This window comes from Pristis pectinata, chromosome 34, assembly GCF_009764475.1.
Source record: "Pristis pectinata isolate sPriPec2 chromosome 34, sPriPec2.1.pri, whole genome shotgun sequence".
Classification (NCBI taxonomy): Eukaryota; Metazoa; Chordata; class Chondrichthyes; order Rhinopristiformes; family Pristidae; genus Pristis; species Pristis pectinata.
In genome coordinates this window covers 1,379,653-1,394,432 of record NC_067438.1, presented here as the reverse complement: position 1 = coordinate 1,394,432, position 14,780 = coordinate 1,379,653, and the positions used below count along the sequence as shown (strand labels likewise).

Here is a 14,780-nt window from a genome sequence, read left to right as displayed (position 1 = left end):
ATGAGATTATTGAGTGTTGACTCCGCACTCTGGTCCCTGTGGTTCCCAGTGACACAAACAGCCTCCAGCAGATGGACAGGCTGGGTGTCCCTTCTCCAGTTCGTTAGTGAATTTCATCCGTGACACCTGCCTTCGCTGAGAGGTGGCTCCCGAGCTATGGAGAGTGATCCATGATTTACCAGGGTTCCTCGGTGGATGCCGAGTGTCGGGGGTGGCGTTGTACATTGGGCGAGGGTTGGCAGAGGCCCTCTGTCTCGGGAGGTTTAATGTAAAGCCCATCCTCTCAGTCGCTTCAGTGAAGGAGTTAATGATGAGAAGGGGCTCGGTCTCTGAATGTGCACATTCAGTGCACAACGCATCATCCTCCAAAATCCCCACACCGGACACATCTCCCCCTCCCCTGTCAGTGTTCCGAAGGGACGTTCTCCCTGCGGCTCCTTGGTCCCGTCTCCACCAAGTACTCATAACGAAAGGTCATTTCAATTCCCCTTCCCATTCCCACATTGACCTGTCCTCTGCCTTCTCCACTGCCACAGTGAGGCCGAACACAAACTGGACGAACAGCTCACGTTGCAGTTGGGCAGCTTACGGCCCAGTGCATGAACACCGAATGGTCCAGTTTCAGGTAACCCACTCCCCGCGTTCCCATCCCACTGCTACTGCGGCACCCAGGTTCCGTCTCCCTTTGTTCGTCTTTTCCATCCACCCCCCCCCCCCAACCCCATTACCTGGATTTGTCCCCCCCCCACCAGCTTCCATCTGCCCATCATCCCCCACCCCACCTGACCCCCTCCCTCAACTCTTTAAACTGACTTCCTCCCCTCTACACTATCAGTTCTGACACAGGGTCTCAACACAAAACATCAACTATCCCTCTGCCTCCACAGATGCTGCCTGACCCACTGAGTTCGCCCAGGAGTTTGTGTTTTGCTCCAGATTCCAACAGCTGTACTGGAGATACATCACCATCGCTTCTACCCCTTTCCTTCCCACCACCCAGAGACTGAGACCCACCTTGCAAATGAAGCCGTGATTCCCCTGCACTCCTTCCGATCCGGTGGACTGTGTTTGGTGCTCGCGATGTGGTCTCTGCATTGAACAAATCAATTGCAGTTTGGGTGACTCATTTTCAGGGCACCTGCATTCAGTCCTCAAGGGTCTCCCGGATCTTCCAGGTGCCCGTTAGTTGAATTCTTCATTCCACTCATCTGTCTCTCTTTGGTCTTTTGTGCTGTTCCAGTGAAGTCCAGTGTGAGCTCAGGGAACAGCACCTCATCTTCCATCTCGGCCTGTTGAAGCCTTCGGGACTCAGTACTGAATTCAATGAGTTCATGAACCAGCCTTTGCTGTTGGTTGTGGAACAAGCCAGTTCTGAAGAAAATAACATGTAATATTCACTGAGGCTTTCTCTCTCCACAGGCGCTTCCTGACCTGCTGAGTATTCCTGGCATCCTCTTTAATTTCAGATCCAGGAAAGTACCCCGTTCACTTTATTAAACATCTTATTGACTAATCCTGATGCATTTTAGGTTCTGTGAACATTCACTGCAAGTGAAGTCAAGTCTAGTTTACTTGCATGTACATATGTACAGTAAAACACAGGACAATGAAAAACCTGCTTGCAGCATCATAGGCACATATGCAGAGACAACACACAGAATAACATTATACGTAAAAGTATACTATACTGTGACAAAAACAATATGCAAATACAGGACCTTAGTGCAAAAAAAAACAAGACACAATGGAAGACAAGTCCATGGTAGAGGTGGTCCGCAGTGTTCCGTTGCTGAGGTAGGGTTAGGGTTGTGCAGGTAGGTTCAAGAACCTGATGGTTTTAGGAGAGTAGCTGTTCCTGAACCTGCTGGTGTGGGACTTCAGGCTTCTGCACCTACTGCCTGACGGTAGCAGTGCAAAGAGGGCATGACTCGGATGGTGGGGATCCTTGATGATAAATGCCATCTTCCTGAGGCTGTGTTTCCTATAGAGGCGGGGAGGGCTGTGCCCGTGATGTCCACAGCTCTCTGCATCCCGGCCCATCACGGGCACAGCCCTCACCACCTCTACAAGACTGTGATGTAACCAGTCAGTATACTGTGAACAGTGCACCTGTGGAGTATATGGTGACGTCAAATCTCTTAAAGCTTCAAAGAAAGTAGAGGCACTGGCACACCATCGTTGTGATTGCATCAACGTGTTGGGCCCAGGACAGGTCATCCAAGATGTTAACACCGATGAATTTGAAGCTGCTGACTCTCTCCACCTCTGAGCCACCAATGCGAACTGGCACGTGGTCTCACAAGTCAACAATGAGCTCCGTGGTTTTATTGACGTTAATCATGAGTTATTGTGGCGCCGATCAACCAGATGTTCTATCTCACTGCTGTACGCTGACTCATCGCCACACCTGATTTGGCCAACAACAGTGGCATCATGGGTGAATTTATCGATGGTATTGGAGCTGTGCTTAGCCACACAGTCGAGGGTGTAAAGAGCAGGGCGTAGGCACGCAGCCCTGAGGTGCATCTGTGTTGAAGATCAGTGAGGAGATGTTCCGGATCTGTACTGATTGAGGTCTGCCGATGAGGAAGTCAAGGATCCAGTTGGAAAGGGAAGTACAGAGGCCCAAGTCTTGGAGATTGTTGGCAAATTTGGATGGAATTATTGTGTTGAACACTGAGCTGCAGCCGATGAACAGCAGCCGGGCAGATGTGGTCCAGCCAGGTGGTCCAGAACTGAGTGAGGAGCCAGTGAAATAGCATCTGCTGTTGACCTGTTGCGGTGGTAGGCACATTGAAGTGGATCCAGGTCATCAAGAGGCCAGAGTTGATTCACACCATAACCAACCTCTTGAAGCACTTCATTACAGAGGAAGTAGGTGCGATCAGATGGTATTCATTGAAGCAGGTTATTGTGCTCTTCATGGGCACCAGTACTATAGATGCCCTTCTCAAGCAGGTGGGAAACTCAAACTGCAGAAGGTTGAAGATTCCTTGAATACACCAGCCAGTTGGTCCTCACAGATCTTCAGAACTCAGCTGGATGCTTTTTGGGTGATGACTGTAGCATATTCATGCAGGTCTGCTGAAGAAGTCTCGAACATGGCCCAGCAGCTCACTGATTAGAAGCAGCTCGTCTTCCTCCCTTGACTAGCTCTTCACACTCCTCACCTCCAGTACTATGGTCCTCAGTCTATCTGTACACAGCCAGGCGGTCAGATTTACCAAATTGTGGGCAAGGGATGGAGCGGTCGGTGCTCCTAATACTGGTAGAGCAGTGATCAAGTGTGATTGGTCCTCTGGTATTGAAGGTGACATGTTGATTGTCCCACTGTTTCTCAGCACCTCTGAATACCCTCCTGTTTGTTGAAGATCCCTTTCTCTGGCTGCACCTCCCCAATACATTACCTCACATTTCTCTGGACTGATTTCCATTTGATACTCTTCTGTCCAAATATCAGTCCAAGGGTGAGGTCATTGCACAGACACAGCTGAAACCAGTTACTAGCCAGGAACAGGTTAAATGGTCCAAAGAGACTGGATAAGAGCAGGTTAAACCTCTCAGTGAGCACTGGGTGAAAGGGACTCAGTGAGATTCAGGCCACAGGCAGCAGAGTGTTGAATGAGCTGGTGTTTCTGGGGGAATGAGGGAGGCTGGTTAGGAGTGTGTTGCGATCGTCACGTCTGAAGGTGCATCTCCCCTCATTCCCTCCACTTCTTTTACTGATGATTTCAGTCCGTGTCACACAAAGTGCTGGAGGAACTCAGCAGATCAGGCAGCATCTATGGAGGGATATGGACAGACCAGCACTTTCAAGTTCAAGTTACTTTATTGTCATTCACCCATATGCTATAAAAACACATGGAGGAATGAAATGTTGTTTCCCCCAGACTCTCACACCAGAGGACATACATAGAACAGAGGACATAATTAAACAGAAGACCTACAATAAACGCAGACAAAAAATGTGCAAGTACAAATAATGCAAAAAATGGTATATACAGAATACAAATTTAGTGCAAAACCAAGTTGGACAAAGAAAATACAGAACTCAGTGTGTTGCACCAATTGTATAAACATGTTCAGCAGCAACCAAAGTTCTTATATGCCATAGTTTCAAACAAATGCTGTGCCAAAAGCCCTGGTTTGCACAGTCTCCAGGGTATTCAGGAGCCTGATAGCCTGGGGGAGAAAGCTGTTGTACAGACTAGTAGTTCTGGCCCGGATGCTCTGGTACCGCTTGCCAGACGGGAGTGGGACAAATAGGTCATGGGAGGGTTATCCCAGCATCTGTATTGTGTCTCCGTTTAGCTTCGGTCCGTGTCCTCTGCTCACAGCCCTGCTGCCACTGGAAACCATTTCTCCTCACTTACTGGACCAAATCTTCCCTATTTTGAACTCCTCCATTAAATCTCCCTCTCACCTCTCCTGCTCCAAGGAGAATGATACCAGCCTCTACAGTTTGTCCACAAAACAGACATTGTCTGGAAGTCCCTGCATGGCTTTTTGATATTTGGAAACACTTGGCGAGATTTCTCCCTTTGTTGGAAAAATATAATAAGAACATAAGAAATAGGAGGAGTCAGTCATCTGGCCTGTCGAGCCTGCTCCACCATTTAATAAGATCATGGCTGATCTGGCCATGGACTCAGGTACACCTACGTGCCTTTACCCCACAACCCTTAATTCCCTTACTATGCAAAAATCTATCTAACTGGGTCTTAAATATATATAAGGTAGCTTCCACTGCTTCCCTAGGCAGAGAATTCCACAGATTCACTACTCTCTGGGAAAAGCAGTTTCTCCTTATCTCCGTCCTAAATCTACTCCCCCAGATCTTGAGGCTATGTCCCCTAGTTCTAGTCTCACCTACCAGTGGAAACAACCTTCCTGCCTCTATCTTATCTATCCCTTTCATAATTTTATGTTTCTATAAGATCCCCTCTCATTCTTCTGGATTCCAGCAAGTATCGTACCAGGTGACTCAATCTCTCCTCATAGACTAACCCCCTCATCTCCGGAATCAACCTGGTGAACCTCCTCTGCACCACCTCCAAAGCCAGTACATTGTTCCTCAAGTAAGGAGACCAGAACTGCACACAGTACTCCAGGTGCAGCCTCACCAGTACCCTGTACAGTTGCAGCATAACCTCCCTGCTCTTAAATTCAATCCCTCCAGCAATGAAGGGCAACTTTCCATTTGCCTTCTTGATAACCTGTTGCACCTGCAAACCAACCTTTTGCGATTGATGCACAAGCTCTCCCAAGTCGCTCTGCACAACAGCATGCTGTAATCGTTCAACATTTAAATGATAATCTGATCTTCTATTTTTTTCTTCTGAAGTGGATGACTTTGCATTTACCAACATTGTACTCCATCTGCCAGAGCCTTGCTCACTCACTTAACCTATCTACATCTTTCTGCAGACTCTCCGCATCCTCTGCATAATTTGCTTTGCCACTCAGTTTAATGTCATCAGAAAATTTAGATACGCTACACTCGGTCCCCTCTTCCAAATTGTTAATGTATGTCGTGAACAGTTACGGGGCCAACACTGACCCCTGCGGCACCCTGCTCACCACTGATTGCCAACCAGAGAAACACCTATTTATCCCAACTCTCTGCCTGCTATTGGTTACCCAATCCTCTGTCCATGCTAATACCTTACCCCCAACTCCACGAATCCTTACTTATGGATAAGTCTTTTATGCGGCACCTTATCGAATGCCTTCTGGAAATCCAAGTATACAACATCCACCTGTTCCCCTCTATCCACTGCACTCATTATATCCTCAAAGAACTCCAGTAAGTTTGTCAAACAGGACCTGCCCTTCCTGAATCTATGCTGTGTCTGCCTGGTGGAACCACTTCTACCCAGGCGTCTTGCTATTTCTTCCTTAATGATAGCTTCAAGCATTTTCCTGACTATAGACGTTAAGCTAACTGGCCTACTATTAGCCACATTTTGCCTACATCCTTTTTTAAACAGTGGTGTGACATTCACTTTGGCCACCCTTTTCCACTTTATATAATTATAAAAACTTTTACTATCTGTTTTTATATTTTGTGCTAGTTTACTTTCATAATCTATCTTCCCTTTCCTTATTGCTTGCTTAGTGATTCTTTGTTGTTTTATAAAGTTTTCCCAATCTTCCAGTTTCCCACTACTCTTGGTGACTTTGTATGCAGGAGCTTTCATCTTGATGCCTTCTTTTATTTCCTTAGTTATCCAAGGTCAGCTCTCCCCACCCTCACTCTCCTTGCTTTTGACTGGAATATACAGTACTTTTGTTGGTCACCATGAAAAATCCCTTTGAAAGTCTTCCACTGTTCCTCAACTGCCCCACCACATAACCTGTGTTCCCAGTCTACGTGAGCCAACTCCTCCCTCATCCTGTTGTAGTCTTCCTTGTTTAGGCATAATTCACTGGTTTTAGATTGAACTATTGCACCATCCATTTGTATGAGGAATTCATTCATATTATGATCACCCATTCCAAGAGGATCCCTGACTGCAAGATCATTAATTTTACTTGTCTCATTGTACAGGACCATATCTAAGATAGCTTGTTCCCTTGTAAGTTCAAGAAAGCTATCACAGATGCATTCTTTGAAGTTCTCCTCAAGACTGCCTCGACCAACTTGATCCACCCAATCTATGTGGAAGTTAGTCCCCCGTGACAACTGCGGTTCCATTCTTACATGCATTGGATATTTCTTGGTTTATTGCCTGTGCCCCTGTAATGTTATTATTTGGTGGCCTGTAGACAACTCCCACCAGTGATTTTTTTTCCCCTTTACTCTTCCCAATTTCTACTCAGATGGACTCAACATTCTGCTCCTTAGATCTTATATCATCTCTATCACCATGATCTCATTTTTAAGAGCGCTACCCCATCTCCCTTACCTTCCTGCCTATCCTTACGTATTACCTGATACCCTTGGATATTTAATTCCCACTCATCTCCACCCTGCAACCACATTTCTGTAATGGCCACTAAATCATACCCCTTTGTACTGATTTGTGCCATAAGCTCACTGACCTTGTTTCGAATACTATGGGCATTCAGATAAAGTGCCCTTACACTCATTGTCCTTTCAGAATCCAGTAACCTTTGTGTCTTTTGTGTTGGACTTTTCTGTTCTCCACTCTTACTTCTCTCTTTTCTCACTTTTGCTCTGGTCTCTGCTTTGCTTCCCTCTGTCTTTCTGCAAGGATTCCCATCCCCCTGGCATATTAGTTTAAACCCTCCCCAACAGCACCAGCAAACAATCCCCCTAGGGCATTGATCGCCGTCTTGTTCAGGTGTAGACCGTCTGGTTTGTACTGGTCCCACCTCCCCCAGAACCAGTTTCAATGCCTGACCCTTTTACATATCCAGAGCAGATTTTGAGCCAGTTCCCATACCAAGTCCAGAAGAAAGGATAAAGTTTCTCTGTGAATTTGTTCCCAGTGAAGGTGTGGAGATGGGTCATGGTGTCCACGTTGTAAAATGAAACTATCCCGGAGTCATAACTAAGATAAACTCCCACCCTCCCAGGGATGGGATCAGCAGGGAGACTGGATCGAGGGGAGGTGTTCACATGAAACTCATCACCAATCCATTCGATGCTCCAGTATCCAGTCTGCAGTCTCAGTTTGACCCGTTCATTCCTCTCCACAGACTCTGCAGCGACTCCCAGCCTCCACCACTGATTCCCTGCCACCTCCACCTCCCAGTAATGTCTCCCTGATGTGAATCCCTCCGATCCCAGCACAGAGCACCGGACTGTGAACCTCTTCCCGGTGTCAGGGAGATCCCTCCGGGTCTTGGTCCATCTCACACTCTTCAGATCCTCAGACACCTCGAGCTCCGGATGCGCCGTTTCCACATCTAGGGTCACAGACACTGGGGGGGAGAAGCAGAGAATTAGAGAGTCCTTGGGGGTAGGGGGGGAATTGAGGGCTGAGTGGAAATCAATGGGTGGGGTCGGGAACTGACGGGAAGCGTAGTTAAGAGGGAGTGATTGAAGGAAGGGGAACAGCAGGTGGTTGGAAGCAGGAGGGGTAGAAGGTGGGTGAAGGAGGAGTGTATTGATGAGGGTGGTGCAGTAGATGTGGTTTACAGGGTAAGTTCCCACATGGGCCACTGGTCAAAAAGTTAAGGCCATGCGATCCAGGCCAAGAGGGTAACGGTAGAGGGTTGTTTTTGTGATTGGATGCCTGTGACTATTGGTGTTTCACAGGGATCGGTGCTGAGACCCACAATGTTTGTAATATACATGAATGATTTCGATGTGGATGTATGAGTCATTTAAATTTGCAGCTGCCACTAAGATTGGTGGAACACACAAAATGCTGGAGGAACTCAGCAGGTCAGGCATCTCTCAGAGTTGAGAGATGGCAGATGGACTTTTATCCAGATAAGTGTGAGGTAATGCAGTTTGGGAGTTCTAATGTGGGCAGTGCTACATCATGAATGGTAGGTTCTTAGGGAGCAGTGATGAACAAAGATAAAGATATCTTTATTAGTCACGTGTACATCGAAACATTGTGAAATAAACATTTTTGCGTGGAGTGTTCTGGGGACAGCCCACAAGTGTCACCACGCTTCTGGCGCCAACATAGCACGCCCACAACTTCCTAACCCGTACATCTTTGGAATGTGGGAGGAAACCCGAGCACCCAGAGGAAACCTACACAGTCACAGGGAGAACACACAAATTCTTTACAAACAGTGGCCAGAATTGAACCTGGGTCGCTGGCGCTGTAATAGCGTTACGCTAACTGCTACACTACTTGGTGTACAACTCCAAAGATCATTGAAGGTAGCAGTTCGGGTAGACAATGTGGTCAAGAAGGTAAACGGGATACTGGCCTTCATTAGTTGGAGCACTGAATACGAGAGGAAGGTATTCCAACTTTATAGGTCATTGGTTAGACCTCAGCTGGATTACTGTGCACTGCGGGAAGGATGTGAAAGCGCTGGAGAGGGTGCCGAAGAGATGGTGATGCCTGGGATAAAGCATTTCAGTTATGAGGAGAAACTGCAGAGGCTGGGTCTGTTTTCCCTGGAGCAGAGGAGGTTAAGAGGGAACTTGATTAAGGTATAAAATTATGAGGGAGAATGAGAAGATCGACTGCAGAAAGCTTGTCCCCATATCTGAGATAGATAAAACCCGAGGACATAGATTTAGGGTCGGGGGAAAATATCTAGAGAGGATCTGAGGGGCTCCTTTCTCACCCAGAGAGTGGAGAGTACCTGGAACACACTGCCTGAGACAGTGGTGGAAGTAGAGTCGCTGACAGCATTTAAGTGTCTAGACGAGCATTTGAATTGCTTGGGTATGGAATGATATGGGCCGAGTGCTAGAAGATGGGATCAATAGGGATGGGAGCCCACTGGTCAGGGTGGACGTTCTGAGCTGTATGACTCTGACTGATGGCAGCAGGTGAGTGGGAACAGCAGCACCTCCAAGCTTCTTCCCAAGTCCCACACCATCCTCATCTGGAAAATGATCTCTTCTTTCACTGTTGCTGAGTCTAAATCCTGGACCTCTGTCCCCAACAGCTGTGGGAGCAGCTTCACCACACAGACTGTAGCGGTTCAAGGAGGCAGCACTTGGGGATGAAGCAGTGGTCCTGGTCATGGACTTTACGTTAGTTCTTTGGTTTGCCTGGTGTATTTTTTTTTTAAAAAGAGTTTTCAGGTTTTCTGATGTAATTCATCAGGGTTGAGTTTATTTTGTTTTACTGGGTATCACACAGTAAATTGTCATATCAAAGAAAACATACAACACAGGAGGAGGCCATTTGGCCCCTTGAGTCTGTGTTAGTTGAAGAAGATCAACCCAGCTCAATCTACCCATCTCCCAGAACTTAGCTGATTTCTCTAAAGGTCAAGAATCTTCAAATAAACACTCAAATATGTTTAAGTGTGATGAGAGTTTCTGTCTCTCCCACCTTTCAGACAGTGAGTCCAGACCTTCACCACACTCTGCGTGAAAACATCCTTCCCCAAAAGGTTGTAATTAGTCAAACACGTTATTCCTGTGGCAAATCCATGCTGACTGCTCCAGTGTCTTCCTAATAGAAGTTCACACTGCCCTCAGACTGGATTCCAATAACTTGCTCATCACTGAGGTTAAACCAATGGCATGTAATTACTCGGTGACTCCTTCCTTCATTTTAAACAACAGCACAATATCTGCAATCCTCTGACACCACTCCTGGAACCAGGGAGGATTGAAACATGACAGTCAGAGTCTCCGCAATTTCCACCCTTCTTTCAACAGCCTGGAACATATTTATCTGGGCTGGACATTTCACTTTTAAGGATGCTAAACCCGTTAATACTTCCTCTTTTACCATCATTATCCCATCCAATGTTTCACACTCTTCCTCTTTCTACAATATCAGCATCACCCCCTCATTTGTGAAGCCACCCACACGTATCCATGAAGAACCTGACCCACATCCTCTGCCTCCACACACAGGTCATCTCTTTGGGCATTAATCAGCCCCACTCCTTCCTTAGTCATCCTCCTGCTCTTTATGTAAATGAAACACTGGACTTTCTTTCATTTTATTTGCTGGTAGTTTTTTTTCAACCTCACTCTTTGCTTTCCGAATTTCCCTTCCAATTTCCCTCCGACACTTTCTATTCTCTTCTTGGCTTTCTGCTGTAATGGGCTCTTGGAGTCTCACATCAGCTTCCTCAGAACAGTAAAACAAGATCTTACCTCATGGCCGCATATTCTCTTCCACTCTGAAAGCCAAAGAAACAGACAAGACTGAAGAAATCTGCCTGGGGTTTAATGTACAACATTTCATGGTAAAGAGCTTTAAATGCATTATAGAAGCTCCTTTTGGACCCCCTGCAGTGTCAGTACTTGCAAGTTGGAAGCTGAATTTTCCCCTCAGGGACCAGGTACTATAACTTCCCCAGACGGCAGTGTCCCTGCAGACTCAGTCTCCATCCATGCAGTTTAATGTGAAGAGAATCATACTTCAGTTTACTTAATCAATCCATCCCACAGGCCAAGCTCAGATACCTGGGCACTGAGCTAGCGAATGTGGACCACTCTCTTGTACAATGACAAGAAAGGAAGGTCAGGGGCAAAATTCAGCCCTGAGACCCACTGATGGCAAATGGTTTTCTGCCAGAATTCAGCTGACCCGATGTTTCCCTGTTGGACCTGGTGATGGGAACTTACTGACAGGCTTTGGCAGGAAATAGTCACTCATTTACACAACTGCTGTCTGAAAATATGGATAAAGTGAGGATAAAATTTGCTCGACCCGTTGATACTTCTTTGGATATCCTGTTGTAGGTGCTTAGCATCAGAACCAGGACACATGGGCTGAGCAGGAGATCCCAGACTCCGTGCAGTGACCACGATCACATTTACCTGGGAGTGGACGGGTCACGCAGTAAATCCCTTCTCACTGCTTGGAAAGTTCACCAATCCATCCACTAATGGGAGAAAGAGAACAGACGAGCTGCAGAATCAGCACCACAGTGTTGTGGCTCCATCGTGAGGGGAGTTTCTTATTTCACCTTAAATACTTTATGCCACATATGTAGTGACAAGGACAATCAGCAGGGAGGGAGCTACCCGAGGGTGGAACCAAGTTAAGGTAAGGAGAGCTCAACAGGTAGACACATGGTGGAGGGGAAACCTGGGATCCATTATCCTGCACCCCTTCCCACATAGACCCTGCTTCCCACAACACTGTCATATCCTAGCACTCCCCACTACTACGCACCCTGCTCCTAAATCACTGAACCTTCCTCAGTCAACCTGGATAATAATTTCCAGTGTGGTTAATGGAGGGACAGATATTGACCCAGACACTGAGGAGGATTCCCCTGCTCTTCTTCCAATCATCAGCAGCAGCATGATCTGGGCTTTTGCACCTGTGCACTGCAGTGTGGAGGTTGGGTACTCGCTGGGGGTCTGATGTACCCCCGAGCTCTCACTCTGCCCTTGAGTCCAGCAGTGCTCCGCACATTGCTGAGCCAAGCGGCCAGATGGACTTCATATCAGATCCTCAGGTTTTCACCATCCACAGGTGGGGCCCCGACACAGGCAGGCAGGTTAGGGAAAACCTTTGGCTATATTTCTTTACGTTAATGTATACTTATGCTTATAATTGTTTTTTTAAAATAAATCATTTAAAGAATATAATATTTACTTTATTAATAATTTAATTTTCCCAACTGTTTTCCAATATCTGATATTTGGAAACTTTGATAGCACCAGCGAGTAGACAGTCATCAGGGTGGTCAGTGGGCAGGGCTTTACTTTCCACCACTTGTGGCTGATTTGTCGCTTGTGGCCCATTGTGTGTTGAGGAATGACCTAGACAGGGACACAGCGACTGGATCTTTGGGATCTGCACGGCTGAAAAATATTAGTGCAGCCACAGGGCTTGTGTGTCTGCGACGGACTGGCTGGGTTCAGGGAAATCTGGCCCAATGATATCACCAACCTAAATCAGAGTGGTGAAAAGAATCTTCGGTGCAGGAATACAACTCCAACTCTGGGAAGCTGCCGTCATGTTCCCTGAGGTCAGGCTGAAGCACCCACAGGTTTCTGATTGTCCATCTGTTGTTCCGAGCTCCGTGTGGCAGCACAAGTGCTCGGAAAATTCCACCCAATGCACTTCAGTCACACAACAAAGGTTATTCCAGGTGTCCTGGTGGCACCCAGAATATACAGGGCATCAGTTTATTAACCTCTGGTATAAAGTAGCGTTGTATTATCAATGGAGTTAACAGACAAATTGTAACAGATGAAAATATTGGTCTAATTCAATAAACCTGCAATTACTCTACAAATAATATTATTTGTGGATTGTGGATATTTGAATATTGAACTCTTACCACGTTCTACGATGGATTTCCGAAGTTCCAGCTCTGAAAAGATGGATCAATATTATATTAGAACAACATGGATATTGGAGAAAATGACAAATCAGAATCACAACTGTGCAGATGAATGAAGTGGAAATCTGAAACTAATACAGAAAAATGACGTAAACACTCAAGCAGTCCACAGAGAGGAACGAAACTTATGGAACATTTCAAAGCATTGACAGGTTTGAAGCAAGTGCAGAGCAAAACAAATGAGAAAGAAGAACAAAAGGGCCGGTGTGTAACAGGTAGAGGGCAGGAGTGGGAAATGATGGGGTAAGGGCCCAGAGAAGAAATACACCGTGGGTCTAGGGGAAACAGGTTTAAATGGGAACAGCAAAGTCATTACCAACAGTTGCAGAAGGAAAACGTGGACACAGTGGTCATGGTGTGAAATGGTTGACCTCAGTGATGAATTTGGAAGGCTGTGAGATGCCCAATTCAAAAGAAGTTCTGTTCCTCGGCCTCTGTTGAGCCACATTAGATCACTGTCGGACACTGAGGGCAGAGAGCTCACACTGGGATGGGACACACGATGAAAGTGACAAATGATTGGAAGGTCAGGTTCATGATGTTCAGCAGTGATCACCCGATCTGTGCTCGGTCTCCCCACTGTAGAGGAGACCAAATACAGGAAACCAAGTCAAGGGAAGTAGAGGTGAATCAGGATCCAGTTACATCTCCTCCCACAACACCTCCTCATGCAGACCCAGGAGATGCAAAATCTGACAGTTGACTTCTTCACTTCCCATCTCCAGGGCCACAAATACTCTTTCCAGGGACAACATTTACTGCTGGAAGATCAGAGCCCACAGGGAACTGTGGATTTTGCACTGTTTCTCCAGAGAATGCTCCGTTTTCCACTGAAGTTACAGCAGGAAATTGGGAGAATCCCTGTTGGGTTTTCAGACCTGTATGTTTCTTAAAAGTTTAAGGAGATTCTGCATTTTATCTCTGCAGCGTCTGACAAACTTCTACAGATATACAGTGGACAGCATTCTGACTGGTTGCATCATGACCTGGTATAGGAGCTCCAATACACAGGAACACAAGATGCTATAGAGGGTGGTGGACTCACCCAGTTCCGTCACAGGCATAGCTCTTCCCACCACTGAGGACATCTACAAGAGATGATGTCTCAGGAAAGCAACATCCATCATTAAGGTTAAAGACCCCACCATCTGAGCCATGCCCTCTTCTCACTACTGCCATCAGGCAGGAGGTACAGGAGCCTGAAGACCCACACCTCAAGGTTCAACAATAGCTTCATCCCCACTGCCATCAGGTTCTTGACTGACCTGAGAAACCCCAACACTGCCCCGGACTACATTTCCCATAACTTGCACGAATGTCGTTATGCCTATTTATGTTTATTTTGTTGTGTAACTTTACGTAAAATTTATATTCATTGAAGCTTATGCCAGTTATGTTTGTTGTGTCCTGTGCTGCTGCTGCAAAAAGTTAATTTTCATGGCATTTATATCCTGGGTATGTATGCTCATGACAATAAACTTGAACTACCTCACACTGTTGTTTAACGTACCTTTGATGCGTCTGTTTTGTTTCACATTCCAATAAATCACAGCAGAGTTAGCGGCAATCAGAAGACAAATGCTCAGGACCAGTGGCAGGACCCACTCCGAAACACCAGGGAAGAGATCATCTGTAGAGTAAAGACCAGTGAATGAGACAATGACAGTATCTGCAACACACACCAGGGGAATTAGTTCAGTAAAGTTCCATGAGGAGGAAAGCCCACAGCTGCCCCAGCAGCCTCCTGCTGTAACGTCAACGGGTGTTCACTGGAAGTGCCAGAAATGGCAGCACTGGGGTTTGTTAATGAGCTGTTGTAATGGAGGCTCTGAGCACTTCATCACTGC

At 46.5% G+C, this 14,780-nt stretch overlaps 2 protein-coding genes across 2 annotated transcripts in view; both read right to left on the bottom strand.

Annotated features, from left to right (window-relative positions):
- LOC127585799 (uncharacterized) overlaps positions 1-14,780 on the bottom strand; it is a 74,096-nt gene that overhangs the window by 20,054 nt on the left and 39,262 nt on the right. Inside the window, exons 11-13 of the mRNA XM_052043497.1 lie at positions 14,444-14,602; positions 7,535-7,890; positions 1,015-1,089 (exon numbers count right to left, since the gene is read on the bottom strand). Of these exons, the coding sequence (XP_051899457.1) occupies positions 1,015-1,089; positions 7,535-7,890; positions 14,444-14,602 (590 nt within the window). The remainder of the gene's footprint in view (positions 1-1,014; positions 1,090-7,534; positions 7,891-14,443; positions 14,603-14,780) is intronic.
- The window catches only part of LOC127585927 (butyrophilin subfamily 3 member A1-like), a 35,034-nt gene continuing 24,086 nt past the window's right edge, over positions 3,833-14,780 (bottom strand). The window contains exons 5-8 of the mRNA XM_052043678.1: positions 14,444-14,563; positions 12,871-12,903; positions 10,725-10,749; positions 3,833-7,892 (exon numbers count right to left, since the gene is read on the bottom strand). Coding sequence (XP_051899638.1) covers positions 7,304-7,892; positions 10,725-10,749; positions 12,871-12,903; positions 14,444-14,563 — 767 coding nt within the window. The 3' untranslated portion in view covers positions 3,833-7,303. The remainder of the gene's footprint in view (positions 7,893-10,724; positions 10,750-12,870; positions 12,904-14,443; positions 14,564-14,780) is intronic.